The 20,027-nt window shown below is 32.8% G+C and overlaps 1 protein-coding gene across 4 annotated transcripts in view; it reads right to left on the bottom strand.

Annotated features, from left to right (window-relative positions):
- PTPRZ1 (protein tyrosine phosphatase receptor type Z1) overlaps nt 1–20,027 on the bottom strand; it is a 183,634-nt gene that overhangs the window by 50,877 nt on the left and 112,730 nt on the right. For all 4 annotated transcript variants that reach the window (XM_020289754.2, XM_076006573.1, XM_076006574.1 and 1 more), the window contains exons 9-11: nt 12,419–12,603; nt 10,659–10,785; nt 4,308–4,354 (exon numbers count right to left, since the gene is read on the bottom strand). In XM_020289754.2, coding sequence (XP_020145343.2) covers nt 4,308–4,354; nt 10,659–10,785; nt 12,419–12,603 — 359 coding nt within the window. The remainder of the gene's footprint in view (nt 1–4,307; nt 4,355–10,658; nt 10,786–12,418; nt 12,604–20,027) is intronic.

The following is a 20,027-nucleotide window of genomic DNA, read 5'->3' as shown; positions in this document are numbered from 1 at the left end:
GAATATTTACCTAGTTTTCTGGTAACATTCCACACTCTTACCCTCTACCAAAACTCTGTTCAAAATCTACATGTTTCAATCTTTTCCTCCCACTCTCAGGAGATGCCCTTCTTGTTTACTTTATAGACAAAACAGAAACCACCAGACAAAACTGTACCCCTCCTTAACATTAAAAACACATATTAACCAAATCACCCCTGCCCCTCACACCCTGTTGTAACTCATTTCCCTTCCTTTCAGAGCCTAATTCCTAACATCTGTGTTCTAAATCTATTCCCCCCCCCCATGTTCTTGGGAATTAAACACAAGTGAGTAGTTCCCTCTATTTTGTGTTTTCAATTTGTTATCTCAAATTCTCAAACAGATCATTCCTATCAGCTTAAATCAACTTAGGTGTCTCCTACTTAAAAGAGACTTAATGGAAAATCTCTATTTCAGCTTCTCGATATCATTCTACCTCTCTTCCCTTCATTCACAGCTAAAGTTCCCAAAAGACATGTTATCTATTTTCCCTATATGATCTAATAATATCTATAGACTCCCACAATATTATTTTTATTTCTCTGTGCTTATATTCCCACATAAATATATTACTACTTTACCATAGCTTACCAAAAGTTATGTATTTCCTTAAAATTTTCATTATAACATAATGCTACTCATCACTTATTCTATTAGCTATTTCGAAGAAGAAACTATATACCTGTTACATACATATTTCTTCTATTGCTTTCTATTTCAGTAGATTTGAAACTTTATGAGGTTCAGATAACTCTCAGAACCCGATAAAAGTACAGACATTCATTAATCCTACCCCACCATGTCTTGTTGATCTCCATGAGGTCACATTGCCTTATGTCAACATTTCAAGGCAAATATATCATCCATGCCCTGTGATTACTTTCTTAATATCAGACCACAAATATTTTAATAAATACTTTCCTATAATTTCTTAGGAGTTCCTGTAAATCTCTCTTCTATAGTTTTGATCTATGTCACACCTGTTATCCTTCCCAACTTCCATTTACAAAATTTTCATGTAAAGCCTTGTTCATACTGAAAATTCTTTGTCTTGCAAAGTCATACATTTATGTTTTGAGAGGATCTAAGGAGTATTTCTCAAACTATTCATTTCAATATTCAGGGCTTTAAAATCATTACGGATACATTCCATATATTTGCCAGTCTCTTTCCTTCATTCCTGCACGAAGCAATAGAAACAATCTGCGAAAGCTTTGAAAGGGCCTTTGGTATCGATTCTAGAATGTCATGCAGCAATAGGGGATGGGTTAAGCAGTGTTTTCATCCCATCTCAGAATCATGCTCCAGGAAGAACAGACACAACATGGATCTGTTCTGATCCGACCCTTTATTAACAACAACTAATTTCAATAGCATGACATACTACAAATTTGCCAAGTCAAGTTTAGCAACCACTGCTCCTGTATCCTTCACTTTAAATCTCCATCTATGTGGTGGTAGCTGGCTCCTTCCCTTGGCAGTGCCAATGTATTCTCCTTGGTGTTTCAAAGCATGCGAGCTGCTGCTTTTTGGGCACCACCACCACAGGTAACGCCCCATAAACCAAATAAGCCAAATGTCTTAAGACTTTTCTTTCTCCTCCTCTTTCTCTTCTAGGTCACAGCCTGCCACCAACAAGAGAGGATGTTGATGTTTGATTCTGCTCTGCCTTCTCAAGTCCCTTCTTCCTCAGTGCATTGTATATTCTCCTTTGCTTTCCCAGGTCCTTTCTCCACCTGTCTCCATTCTGCTCTGCCAGGAAGCAGATGTCAGGAGAATGAGGTTACTCTTCAGGGAGATCCTTACCCAACTGGTCGCGACAGGATGGCTCTGACCCACTGCAGAGGCCACAGCATCTGCTGGGCTACCCTCTCTACAACTTCTCTTTGCTTTTCAGGCTCAGATGTAGCAATATTGCCCATATCATTAGACCTAAATATACAACACTATCCCTTGTAGGTTTCCATTAACCCTTTCCACTCGTCTGTTTTTTTTGTTTTTTTTGTTATTATTAAATTAACCTCAATTATTCCACGTGAGTGAGGCATTTATTTCCTGTTGGGACCTGGACTGATACACTGAGTTATTTTCTTTCCTCCTGCTAAAGTACCTTTCTTTGACTACAACAAGCCTGCCTGTAGTAGGGAAATGCTCAAACATTTTCACTTTCTTCTCTACCAGGAAGATCTGCTTGTGTTTGTGATATGTGTAACTGATGACACCTATAGCACCATGATATACATGGCCTTTGGTAGCTCTATTCTAGAGTGTCATGACAAAAATAAAGGTATATCTTCCGCTCACCCACGTTGTTATGGACAACAGGATTTCATTATGCTAAGTGAAATAAACCAGGAACAGAAAGATAAATACCACATGTTCTCACTCATATGTAGGAGCTAAAAAAGTTGATCTCATAGAAGTAGAAAGTAGAATTGTGGTTACTAAGGGCTGGGAAATTTAGCGGGGAGGAAGATAGGGAGAGATTGGTTAAAGGATATAAAATTACAGCTAGATAGGAGAAATAAGTTCTAGTGTTCTATAGCACTGAGGGATGGCTAAAGTTAACAACAATTATATATTTTTGAATAGCTAGAAGAGAGGATATTGAATGTTTCCAACATAAAGAAATGATAACTGTTTGAGGTGATGGATATGAAAATCACCCTCATTCAGTCACTATACATTGTATGTATCAAAACATCACTATGTGCCCTATAAATATGTATAATTATGTCTCAATTAAAAAAAAATCTTAAAATGGTATGCCAAGTCACATTGATAGCCTATTCACACAGCTAAATATTATATTAAACACAATGTTATAGTTTTATGTAGAGATTTACTAGTAATTAACATTAGAAAATTTTAAATAACTTAACGTCAATGGTCAAGATAAATAAACAAATATGGAACCATGATAATGGGAATTTCTATAAAAAAAGATCATTCCTTAGTCCTTTCTAAAAAGTTCATGATATTTCATATGAGATAGAACTCAAATAAAATATAATTTACTAAATGGCACCAATTACTGGAACATAGCCTTGTTTCAATATATTAAAACAAAGATTTGAATTAACAACAGAATATAAAAATAATTTATTTTCCTTCCTTTGAATTGATTCTGTTGATCTAGGTGTATACATATCCACATGCATGTGCACACATGCATACACACACACACACACACACACACACAAAGATATCCTTAGCTGAATGTTGTGAACTCTTGTTTAAAGGTACAGTGAAAGCCCTGGCTTCAGCATGATACAATTTATCCACATAACAAGATCCCCTATCCTCTAAATTTTTGAAATTAAAAAATAAAAGAAATTGAACTTTTTAGACCAAAAAAAAAAAAAAAAAGAAAATTAGGTAATTTTGGCAAAATAGTCCCTTGTAAACGAGAATAGCCATCGTATGTATAAATTGAGGTAATTATATCTGTGAAAACACAACTTGACTGCTATATATTGCTAGATAATAGCGTTAGTTGTCACAGTTTATCAGCTCCTACACAATATGTATAGATGCACACATTCACTATTGTTGAGAACTGCACCTGGATTGAACATATTTCAGTTATGATGAACAACACATTTGGGCCTAGAATGAAATATAAGATACATCAAACAATCATTTTCTCTGTATTTTAAAAATTAAAATAATGTTAAAATTTGTAGATATTCTCAAATACCCTCTTACTTGGAAGACATTTTTCCAGCAACAGGTACTTATAACACAAATAGTCCAAACACAAATAACCAAATTAAATGGGCAAATATATATATATATATATATATATATATATATACACACACACACATATATATATACAATTTATATTTTGGTTCAAATTACTAAGAATCTATCAATCATTGGTTAACTTATAAATAAAATATAACATTATTAAGAACTGATCAAATATTACTTTAGTCCTAGAGAAAAATTTGTGCACTAAAAAATTCCAACTTATACATATAGCTCATAGGTTTAATTATTTTTAAAGTTTATTGCTTTTTTCATTATTGCCAACCCTTTTGTAATTTCTCTATTTTCCATATTATAAAAGTGTGCTCCAACATTTTAACAAAAAAAATTGTGTATATTTATTATGTGACTATCAATACATAAATAGCAACTAGCCCCATAAACAATGACTAATACAACATGGACTTCTATTATGCAATTTTTATTCATGCAACAATAGCCAAAGCCTAAACAATAATTCAAAATAGACTTTTTAATTTTAAAACATTTGAATATAAAAATGGCTATGATACCTTGATTATTTCTTCAGTTCCAATTAATTCAGGAAAAAGATCAAGTTCTACAAAATTAAAAACAAAGTTATTACAGTTTATTCAATTATTTTAGCCTTGTGGATTTACCTTTGGATGAAAAGAAAGAAAATAAAAACAAACAAAAAATAATGTTAGCTTTGAAAATACAGAATCTCCCAAAATAAAGTTTCAAATTTTAAGTTTTAGTTTTCAACATTACTGAACACTACAGAACACAATACTACTCAAAATTATATGTAACTGGATAATATGCTGAAATAAAACACACACACACACACAAAACCTTTGATCTCTACCTTTCACTTCAACATGCTTCCCTACGCCCACCCTAAATCTGAATGAAGACGAGAAGAAAGAGGACAGTGATATCTGATATACCTCAGTGTAAAGAAACTAAAATAATTTTTCGTCAGTGCAAAGTTACCTTCATCCTTTAATGGGGCTGATGGAAGTATGGTTGGGGAAATGCTAGGGATTTTCTGGAGAATTGGCAGGATTTTTTTTTTTTCGGCTACCTTTTCCTTAAGTTCTTTTCTGACTAAAAGACAGATAAATCTTTTTACTCCTCAAATTTGGGCTCACACCTATTTGTATATAGGGTGCTGCACAAGGTAAAATGGAGACTTTTATAGCAGGTGCCAGCCTCCGTTGGCAGCAAGAAGAACTGAACAGAATGATACCTGTGCATTCTCCCCAGGAAAATTCAGCTAATGCTGACTATACAAAGAGTTCAATGACTAGGATTATTCAAGTCTGTTCTTCCCAACCAATGAGAATCAACATATGGATATCTCAATGCTAAAACAGGACCTGCCAGGAAACATTAAGAGGTTCTCTCTCCTCAACAAGGAATCCAGCCACATTACTGAGGGGCCAGAAGAGAATTTTTCCTTAGTTTTTATCTAAGCTGCCTAGGTCAATAGAAAGACGGTAGACAGAGTAACTGTGAGGTTTGAACATTGTTATAATGATGCCCTTCTTATTCCTAGGCTTTTATAGAATCTCACTCCATCCCCAAAGTTTATGCTCTGCACTATCCCAATGCTGCTATGTTCTATGTTTTATATCTTTACATGTCCTCAAAGAAAATATATATTCTACAGAAATTTCAAGGCATAACTGAACTAACATTAAATGTCTATCATACCCAGGCCTATTTTCCAATACAGGTTTTCTTGAGTTCATTTTTATCAGAAAATTTCTAGGTATTGATAAATGTAAAACCATAAAATAAAATTCTAGCATGAATTCTATAGAGAAGAGAATTCAAGTAAAATCTGTAAGTGCACTTATTTCCCAGGAATATTTAAATAAAGTCGACAACTTAGCTGTTTCAAGTTTACTTACCATGAACAATTTTCTGTGCTGTAAAATGGAAATACTCACTAGAAAAAAATCACAGTCTTAAGTTTTAATTCTCAATATTTTTTTCTTGTTAAAAGTGATCATGAAGGAGTTTGGAAACTTTAATTTGGATCATTAGTGTTCTTTTATTTGTGTCCTTACAAAATCCTTTTCCCACCCTCTGTTTATTCTTAGCTCTTTACTCTCTCTGTTTCCAAATTAAAGTGATTTCAGTCATCTCAAACACTTGTATCTTTGTAACCTCCGGGAAATTTATCATGTGAATTTAAATATGAGATACAACTAAACTGTGACAGAACTTCAATATGATTTTCTAAAAGCCACCATAGAGAAGTTCATGCATGTATAATAAAATATTCAAATTGAGCACATGAGACAATGCCTAGTTTTATATTAAATGGTTCGAAATTGAGCCACTTCTTGTCACACACTTCTAAAACATTTTAATGTTAATAATGGCAAACCATAATTACTTGTTAGTGATACATATCTTGTACTGCAGATTTTACTCTGCTAAGAGGCTATCAAAACTCAATAATATCCTATTTCTTTCAATATGCTTAAGAAGGTATTATAAAATTTTTAAAAAATTGTCTAACTTCGCCTAACTTCATACTTTTAATGGGCAAAGGCAATTTTCTTATTTCATTGTCAGGGTTAGGGTAGGGTATGTGTAATTACCACACTGAGGATTGATTTCCTTTTCTTTCAATGTTTTCAGTGTGTATTGCACTTGACTTATTTTTACACCCTTTTATCAGAGCATAAATTATCTATATGGATTATGTCTATTCTAATAAATTAAAATACAAGATCCTTATCTAATCACATCCCATGAAGAATACCAGTGACTTCCACTATAATTGGGTTTGCTGTTTACTGTAATAAGAAGTAAGACTGTTTCTTTGGGCCTTCTGAGATCTGGAGCAGCACCTGTGGGCTTAGACAGCCTCTGGGACACTCTTTGTCCCGTGGCACTTTTGGGAGATCACCGCAAGTGTGGGTGCCTTCATATTGCTGTGTATAAACCCACTTTGAAGAGTCTTCATTCTGGTTCCCAATGGGACTCAGATCATTTGAACTGACTGAAATTCTGGGGTTTCCCAGGAACACTCCAAAGCCTCTACTTCCGAGAATCTAGAAGTCTTTTGCTAAGCCTCTTAGAGCAATTTTGAAATAAAATAATTTTAGAATATTGTTTCTATCTTCCTAAAGATTCTCAAGCCAGGCTTCTAAATCCGCAAGTTCAACACCCTGGCACTCAAGGTAAATCTCTGTTGATGGGCACAAGATTTCATGTTGGGCACTCCTAAGCCTGCTGTTTCCTCACAAATAATAACTAATGTTCTAGTAAGCACTGGTTTGACTACTACTGATATATTAATTTATAGTGGCTTATAGAACCTTCTCACTTCATCAAAACAGACTCCATGAAGGCTAGGAAAAAGTCCGATGGTGAAAAACTGTCAATATTAGGATTTATTTTTGGAGTGAAAACTTAAAATTCACATTTTTGTAAATAACTGAACAAAACCTGTTGACTCATTCTGGTTTTGTTTTGGGATACATGTAATGTTAGATTTAAAAAATAACACATTAGTAACACATTAATATTCTATAACACAAAAGAAGCAACACTGATGCAGGTTGGCAAGCAAGGCTTATTTAATTTTTTGAAGGTAAGCCAAGTTTCACAGTGCAAAACGCAAAAGCAACGTAGACCGCAATCACTTCAAAGTATGATTTTAAGTATAATTTTATAACACTAATAGCATATTGCATGGTACAGACAGAGTAAGGACAGACGCATAGTGATTAACAAGACAATTATTATATAACTGAAAAGCACACAGTAACAGAAAAAAATGTGCTTTAATCATGCATTTAAATTTAACACATAATATACACTTAAATAATACCTCCATAACGGTATACTACTAGATGAGAAATAAATGTAGTTATCTTAGTAACAATAAAATAAATATATTTATGAATTAATAATTCATAAATATAATTTTCTAAAAAGTCTTTAAAAAGAATATACATTTCTTTTTAACATTAAAAAGGCTTCCTTGACAAATTTAAATTAGTTTCTGGATATGAATTGATACATTTGTTTTAAAATAGCAATTTGAATAATAATATTAGTTTATAATGATACAACTGTAGACAGGTTTAATTAAAATATACAAGCAATAAAGTAATCTAATTTCCAATTTAAATGCACAATTTAATCAACTTTAGAAGTTAAACGCACAATTTGGAAGATAGAGTTTTTCTTCACAGATAATGGCTAGACTAGAATATTTGGAATCTATGAAAGAATGAGGGCAATTGTAAATTACTCCTTCATTTCTTTTAAGAAAAGCAATAAAAATACAGGTTTTAGTAAACAGGTTATACTAAATAATAAAAAAATAATTCAGTAGTGTCTATTATAATGTTACCAAGGTAATGGAATAACATGATTAACAGGATGAAATGGTACTAATAAAAACCATGAAATAAGCAGCAAACTCAAAAGCCACTTACATCTATATTAGCCACATAAATGGTAAAGTTGACAAATCTTGTTGGTACCAAATCTGTTTTATCAAACTACCAGATAGTACTTCTGTCAAGATTTTACTGGAATATGTTTACCATGGAAGCAATATTAAAGATAATGTATTTTCAGCACTGAATTGTAAATATATGGATTAAAATGCCATTACAGTGTTTAAGAAAGAATAAATTTGAAAATACCTAACTAGTATTTTTTTTCTATTAAGAATAGGAATATCTCAAATTTTGGGTAAACTAGCTTTTTTTTCAAGTTTCCATTGATAAACTGGCTTTTGATGAAGGAATTTTTGATGGAAATAATTCAGGAATAATATACCTAAGTTTTTAACCCTTGGCTTTCCAATGGCATAATGTATCAAAATGTCAAGTCAAATACCGTATTTCACTAAACCATTATTATCGTGCAAAATGCCTTAAGGGACTCAGACATCCATGGAGATTAAATGGTGTGCCCAAACAAGCATCTCATTATTACAATGTTCAATGGTGTCCCAATCCATTGAATAAACAGAAATTAAGTTATAATATTCACTATTTTGTAACAAACGTGAAAATACCACAAATGATACAAGAATGTTTTACTTTGTGCTAATATAGACTTAGTCTAAAAGGATCACTCAGAAATTGCTTCAGTAGGAAATACACATTTAATCTGTTTTTCATATGCAATAAGTATCTCAAAAATAAAAAAACCAAAAATATTCAGAATATTTAAAATTTTAACACAGTGAACAGACTAAGAAAGAGTATAAAATAAATAATTGAAAGTAAGCATTTTTTTGTAATCTCCTGGAAAATTGTTTTATGTACAGAAATCAGAATAGTATAACTAAACCGAGATAGTAAAATTAAGTAAATGTGTTCAATACACTTAGAACTATAAAATGCACACGTAATGGTGGAGATTATTTTTATTTCAACCAATTCACACATGATATTGGCCAACATGGTCAATGTTGTGCTGATAAAGATGTCATTTTCTGGGTGGATCAATGTAAGGAACTTTGGTGAGGGTTGCCATTCAATGGATTAGCATATAATTAAAACCATGATTAGTTACTTTGGTATTCACCTTTCAGTAAAACTTAAAACTCACATTCCATTTAAAAATTATCTGATTTTGAAAAAGAACAATGCTAAATAAAGCAATAGGAAAGATGTGATACCCAGGTCATGAGGCAAGTCGTAAGGAAATATTAAATAGTAATATTGTCATCATGATAGTAGTAATATTTATTAGTTATTAAGGTCAACTTGGGAGATATCTTGGCAATTTTTAGCCAGTAATTTGGAAGACTGTATAACATCTAATGCTTTGACATATACTCTTTAACTTAAAAAGTCAACTAGTAAGAACAACTATGGCAAGGTGATCAATGCATATGTACTTTATTTAAGCTTATGTTGGACTGAAGTCTCTGCAGTAGGATTTAGACAACAATGGCAAACACCACTGCACATCAGTTTTCCTTCCTTATGTTAAATTAAAATATGCTATAATTAATATAATTTGTAACCATTCATGTGCATTAAAAACATATAAAAATTTCAATGGATAGCCTCATGAATGACCAAAGAACATTTGCACTCATGTATGTATGTATGCATATATATGAATATACATACATATGATGTGTGTATCCATATACACATATATATACACACACTTCCATTCTACTACTTTAAAACTGCTTACATTAACAAGAGGAAAACTAATTTAACTACATAAATTTGTAAATTGTCAAATTATGATGCTCAGCACTTGATTGCATTATTGCATATGCTCTGAGATAAAAAGATTTTCCCATAGTACTTAGAGAAGATGCATGCAAAGAAAACAGTTAGAAAACAACTTTTATTTCTTTTGTTTTTATGAAATAGTATTTGCAAATCAATGAGGAAGAAAGCACCCTCCTGACCAAATTATAAAAAGTGGATAAAAATACCTAAGATAAACTGTTGAGATGCTTTGTACAGATATTTCAAAGTACCTCACATGATCTTAGGATCATGTAAATACTTACTACATAATGCTTTGGGGGCTGAAAAAGGAAATAAACACAAATGAAACCGACTCTTAATTATCCAAAATAACAGTCTCAATATTTACATAGCAATTTTCATTTGATGACCACTACAAACATTTTAAATAGGTTTTGTTCTCATTTTACAAATGGACAATTTCAATATTAAGGACAAATTTGCTTATTGTCCTGCACCAGATTTGCTAAATGAGATACAGGTCCCAGGCCTCACAAAATTACCTGATGATCCAGACTTAAAACATTTTGCCTTTTGGCCAATAGACTATAAAGTCAGAAAGAAAGCATCAGTGCATCCGGTAATTAAACCAGCCTGATTTATTTAAATAGTATACAGATGTATAAGTAGGGCACTTACCAGAGTCATCAGTAGGCATGTCAACAATCAGCTGGTCACTGTATTTTCCATATAAACCATTAGTGCATATGGCTACTATCTGAAGAACATAACTCATATTGGGTAGTAAATTATTGAGGATAGCACCCTAAAAGAAAGATGTTAGTAATTACACAAACGTGTTATTCTCATATCAGTACTATGAATAGTCATAGGATGACTAACACACTAGACATCTTTTTTAGAAAACTTTTTCTCATTGGTTAAGAAAAATATTTACATTAATATTTTATTAACCTAAGAAAAAGCTTATGCAATGTTACTAAATTGAATTGGTGAATTATGAAGATACAAGGAAACTAGGAATTTTTTTGTTTTACAAAAATCAGATATAGTTTTAGAAAAATTTATTTAAAATTTATTATTTAATTATGATGAATACATACTAGTTGTACATATCTATGGGGTACATGTGATGTTTTGATACATGCATACAATGTGCAATGATGAAATCAGGGTAATTGGGTGTCCATTGCCTCAAGCATTGATCCCTTCTTTGTGTTGGGGACATTTCAACTCCACTCTTTTAGTAATTTTAAAATATACAATAAATTATTGTCAACTATAGTTGCCCTATTGCACTACTGAACACTAGATCTTATTCTTTCTATGTAAGGGTATTTTTGTGCCGATTAACCATCTCCTCCTTATCCTCCCTTCCCCTATCCTTCCCAGCCTCTGGCAGCCATCATTCTACTCTCTCTCTCCATGAATTCAATATTTTTTTTAGCTCCCACATATTAGTGAGAACATGCAATATTTGTCTTTTTGTGCTTGGTTTAAGAAAGTTTCATTTTTAACCAGAATTCATCAAATTCATAAATGAGTACCATAAACTAAAAAATAATATTTTAGAGAAATAAATGTGTACTATTTACAAATAAAGAGCAAAATGTGAAAAACACAATGGACAACTAATTTACCTCTTTATTTCCTCTATATATACATACATATATATGCAAGACAGTAAGAGAGTTATCTTCTTCAGGTAATTATTTAATAAAAAATATTATTTCCCCATAAATTCCACAATTTTCCCAGATTATGATGTCTCTATATTCTAGACAGTGAAATTTAAAAGTTGTTAAAAATGTTATCTATATTGTCTATATGCTATGAAACATAACAATGTCAGTTTTTATTTAAATGCAGATTCCCAGGACTTATGGGACTCTAGGTGCCTGAATGAAAAGTCCAGTGGCCTTTAACCTGCAGGGCAGTCTTCCTGGACCCACACCCAGATGAAGGTTTCTCAACTGCATCTCAATCGATAGCCAACATTTGCCTACCAAAGCAAAGTTTAATACTGAGATGCTCAGGCCAGAAGGAATCTGTACTTTATTTTCTTTAATTTGTGTGCCTTGGAACAGGGAGGCAAAGGTGGAACTTTTCATAAGATTTATCTATCTTATATCCTCAAAGTTTTCACCCAATCATGACTTCACATCTGTTACCTGGAAATATGATGCAAGAAAAAAAAAAAAAGGTCGCGAGCCCCCTACTCTATTTTCCTGTGCTAGTATAGTGTGATGGGGGAAACAATACACAGTGTATCAGAGCACTGAGATTCTAGGCCCAATTCTTTACACAACTGTGAGGTCTTATTCAAGGTACAAAGTCTAAAGTAACCAAGGGCAACAATATACAGTCATTAATAAGTTTTTACCTTGGAAATTAAACTACAGTGTTATCAAACATAAAACAATTAATCTTATAGTTACCAAATCTTGATAGCCATCTGTCAAAAATTCATGCTTGGTTTGGTCTTCTCCTTCCAACTGCTGGTACAGAACTGCAAACTTTTCAATCATGGTATCATAAACTACTCGAGGTCTCTCCCAGGTAACAAGAAGGCTGGTATAATTCTCTGGGTCAGCCTGAACATTTTCTGGTTCTGAACTACAAACTTCAGAGAAAAAAAAAAGTCCAGTTATTAATATAACTGTTAGCCTCCAGGATTTTAATAGGTAAAACATAGTCCATAAAAATTTGTATTTTATTTTATTTAAATGTAAGATAAAAAGTTATACTTTCCCACAGTGGAGCTTTTGCTTATGCCATTTTTGATATCTAAAATACTCTTTTTTCCCCCTCTTATCTCTCTATCTGTTCAGGTCCTACCTTCACATTCAGGAATGGTCTTGGTGAAATGCTGCCTCCTCCACTCTGATCTCTACTGAAGTGATCTGTGTCATTTTGAATTGCCAATTTTGTTTTACAATATTGCATTATTTGCACACTCTCAAATATGATTTTATTCTGCGTGGGTCCTAACTCCTCTAGTAGATTATAAACATAACAACCATAGTTCTTTATTTCTCTATTGCCTAGAACATGGTCTTGAATATATTTGGCACAAAAATTCATTTTTAGAAATAAATGAACAAAGGATATCTACAAGCTCATGGTGGTTTTTATTTCTCGTTTTGTACCCAATAAATATATTTAGCTCAGGATGAAGGAAATTTCAATTATAAAAGAAAGTCTATTGTTGGGCACTTTGTTATTGGAGAATTCTTAAAATTATTTAAAGTTCCCAACCAGAGAAAACCATACAACTAAAATGATCCTTTCGGTATTTTTCAGACATGCTGACAAAAATCCCACTTTGCAATTATAAATAGATTAAACAAATAATTACAGGACATTAGAAGATTTGTTTGTCTCGTCTGAAAAAAAATACTGTGAAAAATCATTAAGAGACTTCTTAAAATGAATTCGAGCCCATACTGGGAATCACACCAAAAATTCAGTCCCATCAGAAAGAGTGTCCTGATACTTTCTAAAATGCATTCATAATGTGATAGTTTGGACTAATTGGGAGGAGAAAATTATAAAATTTGATGATTTTGTGCTAATGAAGTAAGGTAATAAATATAACCTCTTCACAGGCCAGAAGGATTTGGAAAGCAATGGGAGAGAAAGATCTCTCAGGACAAAGATTAATTAATATGCTCACAGCATCTGGGCTTTATTTTCAGGTGGCACCTGAGGTTACAAAGCCACCAGATGGGAGTGTGCAGTCTACTTAGGTCAACTGATCATCACTGATACAAAAACTACAAGGACACAGAAAAAAAACATACCAGCAACTGTGTCAGAACACAACCAATACCCCTTTTAGTCTCCATTAGTCTGTAATTCATCTCATGAGCACAGGAGGGCACTCACAACTAACAATTCACTTTATAAGCTGAAATGTGTTTTACATGCAGTATTTAGTATTATTAATTTTTGCATATATACACTATGTTAGCAATGGCATGGAAATGATTCAGAAAAGAATAAATATATATATTCTTTATATAAATACATGTATAACTTTATATGAATTAGAAACAAAATTTTTCACTGTAGACCTGTGATGTTATTTTTTGTTTAGAGAGGGCTTTAGAGTGGAGTGTTTCTTTGGGAATAAGAGGGCAATTCTTTCATTATCAAAAAACATGAATTCACAATAAGAAAATGTACAAACACCTGATCTCTCATTTTTCTTTGTCCTGTGTTTCCCAAGAGGGGCCAGGTGAGGAGTCACAGCAGCCAGCTGGGGAGGTATAAGGTGGGATCTAAGGGGATTATCTTATTTCATTATTCCTATTTTGACAATAAAATCTTCTACCAAAAAAAGAAAAACAAGAAAATGTACAAACATAAAAGAGAATGCATGCTAGATTTGCCTTTTAAACCTGTATATGAAAACATGCTATACTGAGTAGCATGAAGAATAAAACATGTAATTTTTTTTAAAAAAAGAAAATGTATTTATTATACTTTAGGTCTAGACTACATATTACTCTATGTAGTGACACTTTTATTAATGTCCACCAGATGGCAGAAGACCATCAAATAGAGGCAGGGGCCTCATTCTTGCTTCTAAGGAATTTCAAGCCCACTTTTAGCAAGGTGGAAAACAATCTGGAGAATATAATTTGTAGATTTTTGCCCTCTAAATATCTATCTCACTTTTTAGAAAGTGGAAATGATTTGCAATGAAAAATGCATGAGTTTTATGCATGAACCCAAAACATAAAAATATCTTTGGAAAAATATAAAAGTATTACTTTCAAAATGTCCAAAGGACTACTGCCTAAATAACACACACTATGATGGTTGGATGTCTATGTTTATCTTGCCTTAATAGTAGTGAACAGTTAGGTGCTTCTAATTTTAAGAATCAGTAGGACTCCACAAAGTAATTTATATTTTCTTCCCAGCATGTTTTCATCATTTGCTTTCTTCCTTTTAAGTCTGTGGGAGTTAATTAGTTATTTAATAGTTTTAAATTTTAATTAGAAATTTATTTTTAAAGCACTCCTTGTATTTACTGATAATTAACAATTTAGCAATATATTATAAAGCTATAGCTAAATCTTATCTTTTAGATGCTGAATCACAAAATTTTGTAGAACAAAACTCAGATGCATTTTAGAACATTTTCAAGAGAAAAACCTATATTTCTGCATATAGTCTATAATGTTGCCAACGGGTTGCCCTTCTATAAAATAGAACTGGATCTTTTAAGTAACATTCTTGTTAATTCCTTATATACTAATTTATATTCAAACACAAAGCTGGGTAATGACCACAGGAGAAGTAATTAATACACACTAAATTTTCCAAGTTTTCTGTATGTTTTCTATTGAAATCAGTCTAATTATGTTATTGGAAGGATATATACCCCCATAGAAGCATATTATCTGTATTAAAAATCGAGATGAGTTTTCTAGATCAATATGTACTCAGACACCAAATACAAGTTACCATTGAATAAAATAGTAACAAAAATATAATTTACTTGATAATGGAAAGTTCATATGACTCTGTTGAGGTCTTATTCCCTTCTTCAGAACTACATTTCATATCCTGATTCATTTCCACATCTTCATGTGATCTGGGTCATAGATACTGATTCCTTAGAGAATACTGGCCAATAAGGACAACCTGGTTCTTGCAGGCCTTTGGCTATGAGGCAGACTCTGACACCTCTGGGGCCCATGTCAAGTCACATAATGTGCAAGTAAGTGCTTCAGTACTACACAAATGCAAAGGGTCCTCACTATAGAAAATGAGGATGTAGTATTTTTTTTTTTTTTAATCAGGGAGCTATAAATGCCCTTGCTTAAACACTTTTAGCAATCTACTCTCATCTGCTTGGTTCCGGGCACTTTTGACATACAGATAAAGAAGGTGCTATCCTTGCCTTTAGGAAGGTCATTCCTGTGATGGCTTTCTAACATCTAGATTTAGTAAGTTCCGAGATCTCACGAGTGCTTTTAGTTTCTAAATTCTGGACTCCACTTATAGAGAATGCACAACAAACTTGTAAAACGAAATCTGCCATTTAGACCAAATCAGGCTGTGCTTTCCAAAATCACACATATCTTCCATTAAAAGTTATAAAAGCTTCACAAACTTTTAGCTGACTCAAAATCTTGTGGTTTATCATTCAGCATCTCATTACTTACGCGAAGAGTGAAAACCTAGTACATAAGAATGCACATAACTTGTGAAACAAGTACCAAAAGATTAATAAGCAAAGCACCGAATATCACAAGAAAAAAAGTGGAGGAGAAAAGAAAAGAAATGGAGAAGGAGAGACAGAAATAAATTTTTTGGCTGTGACAAATCTCTTTGTTAATCAGGAAAGTTGACAGAGATGGCCAAGTGGAGGTATGGGTTTTTGTGGCTCTTGGACCTGCTTTGGAAGAAGCACAGTCTTGCCTTGAGAGAGAAGGTGCAGTCTTAGTTCCTTGTATGATGAGTAAAGATGTCAATGGATACAAAAAGACAGCAAAGTGACTCTTGGGGAGTGGCTGAGAAAATGTCATAATTACCTGAGACTATACTAGGTTTTACTCAGTTATTTCCCATTAATTTGAACTTCCGTAGAGTTTAACACAACTCGTGAAAAAATCACTTTGTGAATGCACACCGATAAGTTCACCATGTCTTTATTTGAGGTTTCTAAGCCTTTTAAAAAAAATATTAAGATAGGTATTTGATGACCATTGTGAGAGAAGATTAAAGACTTACAGACCCAGAAGATATACAACAAGGTTGTAATTTCTCTTCAGGGAGTAGAAGATCTTAATACAACGAATGTAAATATTGATATAAATGTTAAATGTAACAATTGGAAAAGATATATCACTGTCTTGCATTATGAATGACTATATCATTCACTTTAGATAAAGAGCCAAAAGGAGTCTACCTACTTCACTCAATCTTCTCTAGGGACACAGAGTAACTTTGTCAGCAGTTCAATTTGTAATATATTATATGATGTTACTAAGAAGTAAATAATCTTCATTCTGCTTTCTGAATATAATTATAGTGTTTACATACATGTGACCTTAAAAAATGCTATTTACAACCACTGACCTTCAAGAAGGTAAGTCTACTAATGTATAATTCATCATGACATTTTTCAGGAAATTGTAGAAAATTTTTCAAGCTCAAATACATTATGCTACAAAGACACTCACTTCATTTTATTCTGCCTTGAAAAATTTTATATTTTGTTTTCTGTGAAAAAAGGTTGCATTAAATATTATATATTACTGTGCTAGCAAATGAGATTTCAAGTACATCCATAATTTCATTCAACAAATTATTTTACAACACATGGGAAACTTGGATAGTATGTCACAGTTGTGACATCTTGTCTCTTTATACATAGACACATATTACAATAATACTAGTTATGAGTCTGGAGTATATTACAACGAACTGCACTGCTTTCCAAGCTTTAGTTCATTGAAACCTCACAACAACTCTATAAGGTGACCATTTTTAACTTTCCCATTTTATAGGTGAGGAAACTGAGGCTGGCAGAAGCTAAGTAACTTGAAAATTTTTATATAACTAATAAATATTGGTACTGGGGTTTGAAATCAAGTCTATTGGACTGTAAAGCCTTTCTCCACTGTGCTTTAGCAGGCACCTGCTGCTTAGTGGGAGAAGCTTGTTAGGTGGTAAGAGGACAGCATAAAAGTATGTGGTACCTGGAAGGCGTGGATAAAAAGTTGAACTCCACCTACTACTTTTGCTATGTTTATATCATTATTTACATGTGGTGCTCATTACCTAAAAAATAGCTTTTACTAACTCCTTCGAGATCAGACTGTGTTCTATTAAATTCTATGAACCTTAGAAGATCCACTGTCTATTTCGTGATGTCAAAAAGTAATGCCTTTCTATTAAATGGTGGATCTACTTATAAAATTGGGAAATTAGAGGATCAAAGTTCTGGTAAAAATATGTATTCACACCCCAAATTTTATTGGGTGCCTGAGTGTTTACCTTAAACAAGCATTAATGTAAACATTCATGATGGATAAAGCAAAAATTGTTCCAGTTTGCAAAAAAAGTCTCTATAACTCTAATCAGATTCATGTCTCTCTTTTTTAACTCCAAAACAAAGGGCAAGTTGCTCACTTTTAAAATTATTATTTCAGTAAATGCAGAATGTTATATAATGGAAAATATACAAATTATTATATAATAATCTTGATATGCTAAATGTTTATTATTGTTAAATATAGTAATACTTTCACAGAGGATTAACAGATTCAAAATGAAGAAAGTAAATTACTTAGCTACTTCTTAACATTTATATTATGACACTGATACTATATTTTTTAAAATTAGAATCTTTCTTCCCCTGGAATGATATTTAATTTTGAACATGAACTGTACACATATGCTGATGCTACTGTATTGTATTCTCATGAAGGCTTTGCAAAGTTTTAATTATTTAAAGGATGCTCAGGAAAGAAGAACTTGGCTCCAACCTGTCTGGCAATCTAAAGCCAGCCAGTCATTCCTTCTGTGCTTGTTGCTAATAACACACACACATGCTCTCTTTAATCACAAAGGCTAAGTAATAAGTAAGCTTTGGCTGATTCTTCAATTCATTCATTTGTTCATCATTCATCAAGTAGTCAGAAGGCACTTACTACCTGATAGATGCTTTATCAGGTGTAATAGGTAATACTGAGATCAATCAGATAGAGATCAACCTAGAAACTAAAGCATGCATGTAAACACACCTAAAGAAAGGCAAAAAAGGCAAAATACTATAACTTCAGGTAAGGGACCATGACTGTTCAGGAGAAAGAAGAATTACTTTCAATTATGTGTAATAGGGAAGGCCCTATACTGAGTAGTGGCAAATTAATTAATTAATTCATAGTGGCTCACATTAAATTTTTAAAAAAAGGGTTAACTGACTAAATGCATGGAGGAGAACCATCCAACTGATATAACCTGAGTTTTCTAATATATTTCATTGCTATCTCAAAATCATGTATTTTGACAAGGATTGAAGCTTTAAAATCATAAACATGCCACAAGTCTATGCAACCGTGGGTGGAGGGGCGGTGGGAAATTGTTCTTTATAACCTCCAACTCTCCTATAAGGAGATAACTTCTTGGAAAATGAAGAGCTGTTGGATTGCTGAGCTCACTGGGGTAGGCGTGGGTAGGCAAGTGTGGAGGACCTGGGACTGAGATGATTCTTCTGCCTTAGAAAGATGTGAACACATGTGTGGGCTGAGGGTAGCAGCAAAGACTCTGTGAGGGAGACTGACCAAAGAGCAGGGTCAAAAATCTGACGCCAGGACTCTGGGGCCCAGGAAAGGAGACTGCATAAGAGAGGTACTTCTGCTTACATAATTTTAGAATAAAAACTGATAATCTTAAAAACAAGAAACTTTAATAAAAAACTATTATTGGCTTTTGAGTACTTGCATTTATCTAAAGATATACAATAAAGAGGAATAACACTTTCTAAACAATATTTTCTATGCTGTAGTCTGATGTTTTGGGGAGAGGCTAAGTTTTGTAGCCCCCCCCATTAATCCACAAATCTTCAGTCAAAATTCACACATCACAAAATTGTTGGTATGATTGGATTTTTTTGAGGAAGTCAGGGAAGGAGGCATGTGTAGGACTAAGTACACAGCCAAAGGAACCACTGAATGCCCACTTTTATTGCAAAACTTCTGTTTTTTTCCTTAAATTCTGCATTTTAAGTCCCTTCAAGTTAAATGAGTGACTCTGTTTTGAGGGTTTTTTTCCTTGTTATTTCTGCCATTTTAATTATTTTGTAACCAAACCACAAATAGGTGATGCATTATTATTACTCTGGCATTCACTGAGGCAGGAAAGTGAAATTCTGAAATACACACCTGGTCTAAGAGAATAATATTGATTCCCATAAGCTCCACTCAAGAAAATTGCTTTCCTTACTTTATAGGTGCCATCATACATCATATATTTTATTTATATAGCACAAAAAACCAAGTAGTTTATAAAGTGTTGTTCCTG

This window comes from Microcebus murinus, chromosome 9 (assembly GCF_040939455.1).
Source record: "Microcebus murinus isolate Inina chromosome 9, M.murinus_Inina_mat1.0, whole genome shotgun sequence".
Taxonomy (NCBI): Eukaryota; Metazoa; Chordata; class Mammalia; order Primates; family Cheirogaleidae; genus Microcebus; species Microcebus murinus.
Note: the sequence above shows the minus strand (reverse complement) of the source record. Positions and strands in the feature narration are given on the sequence as shown.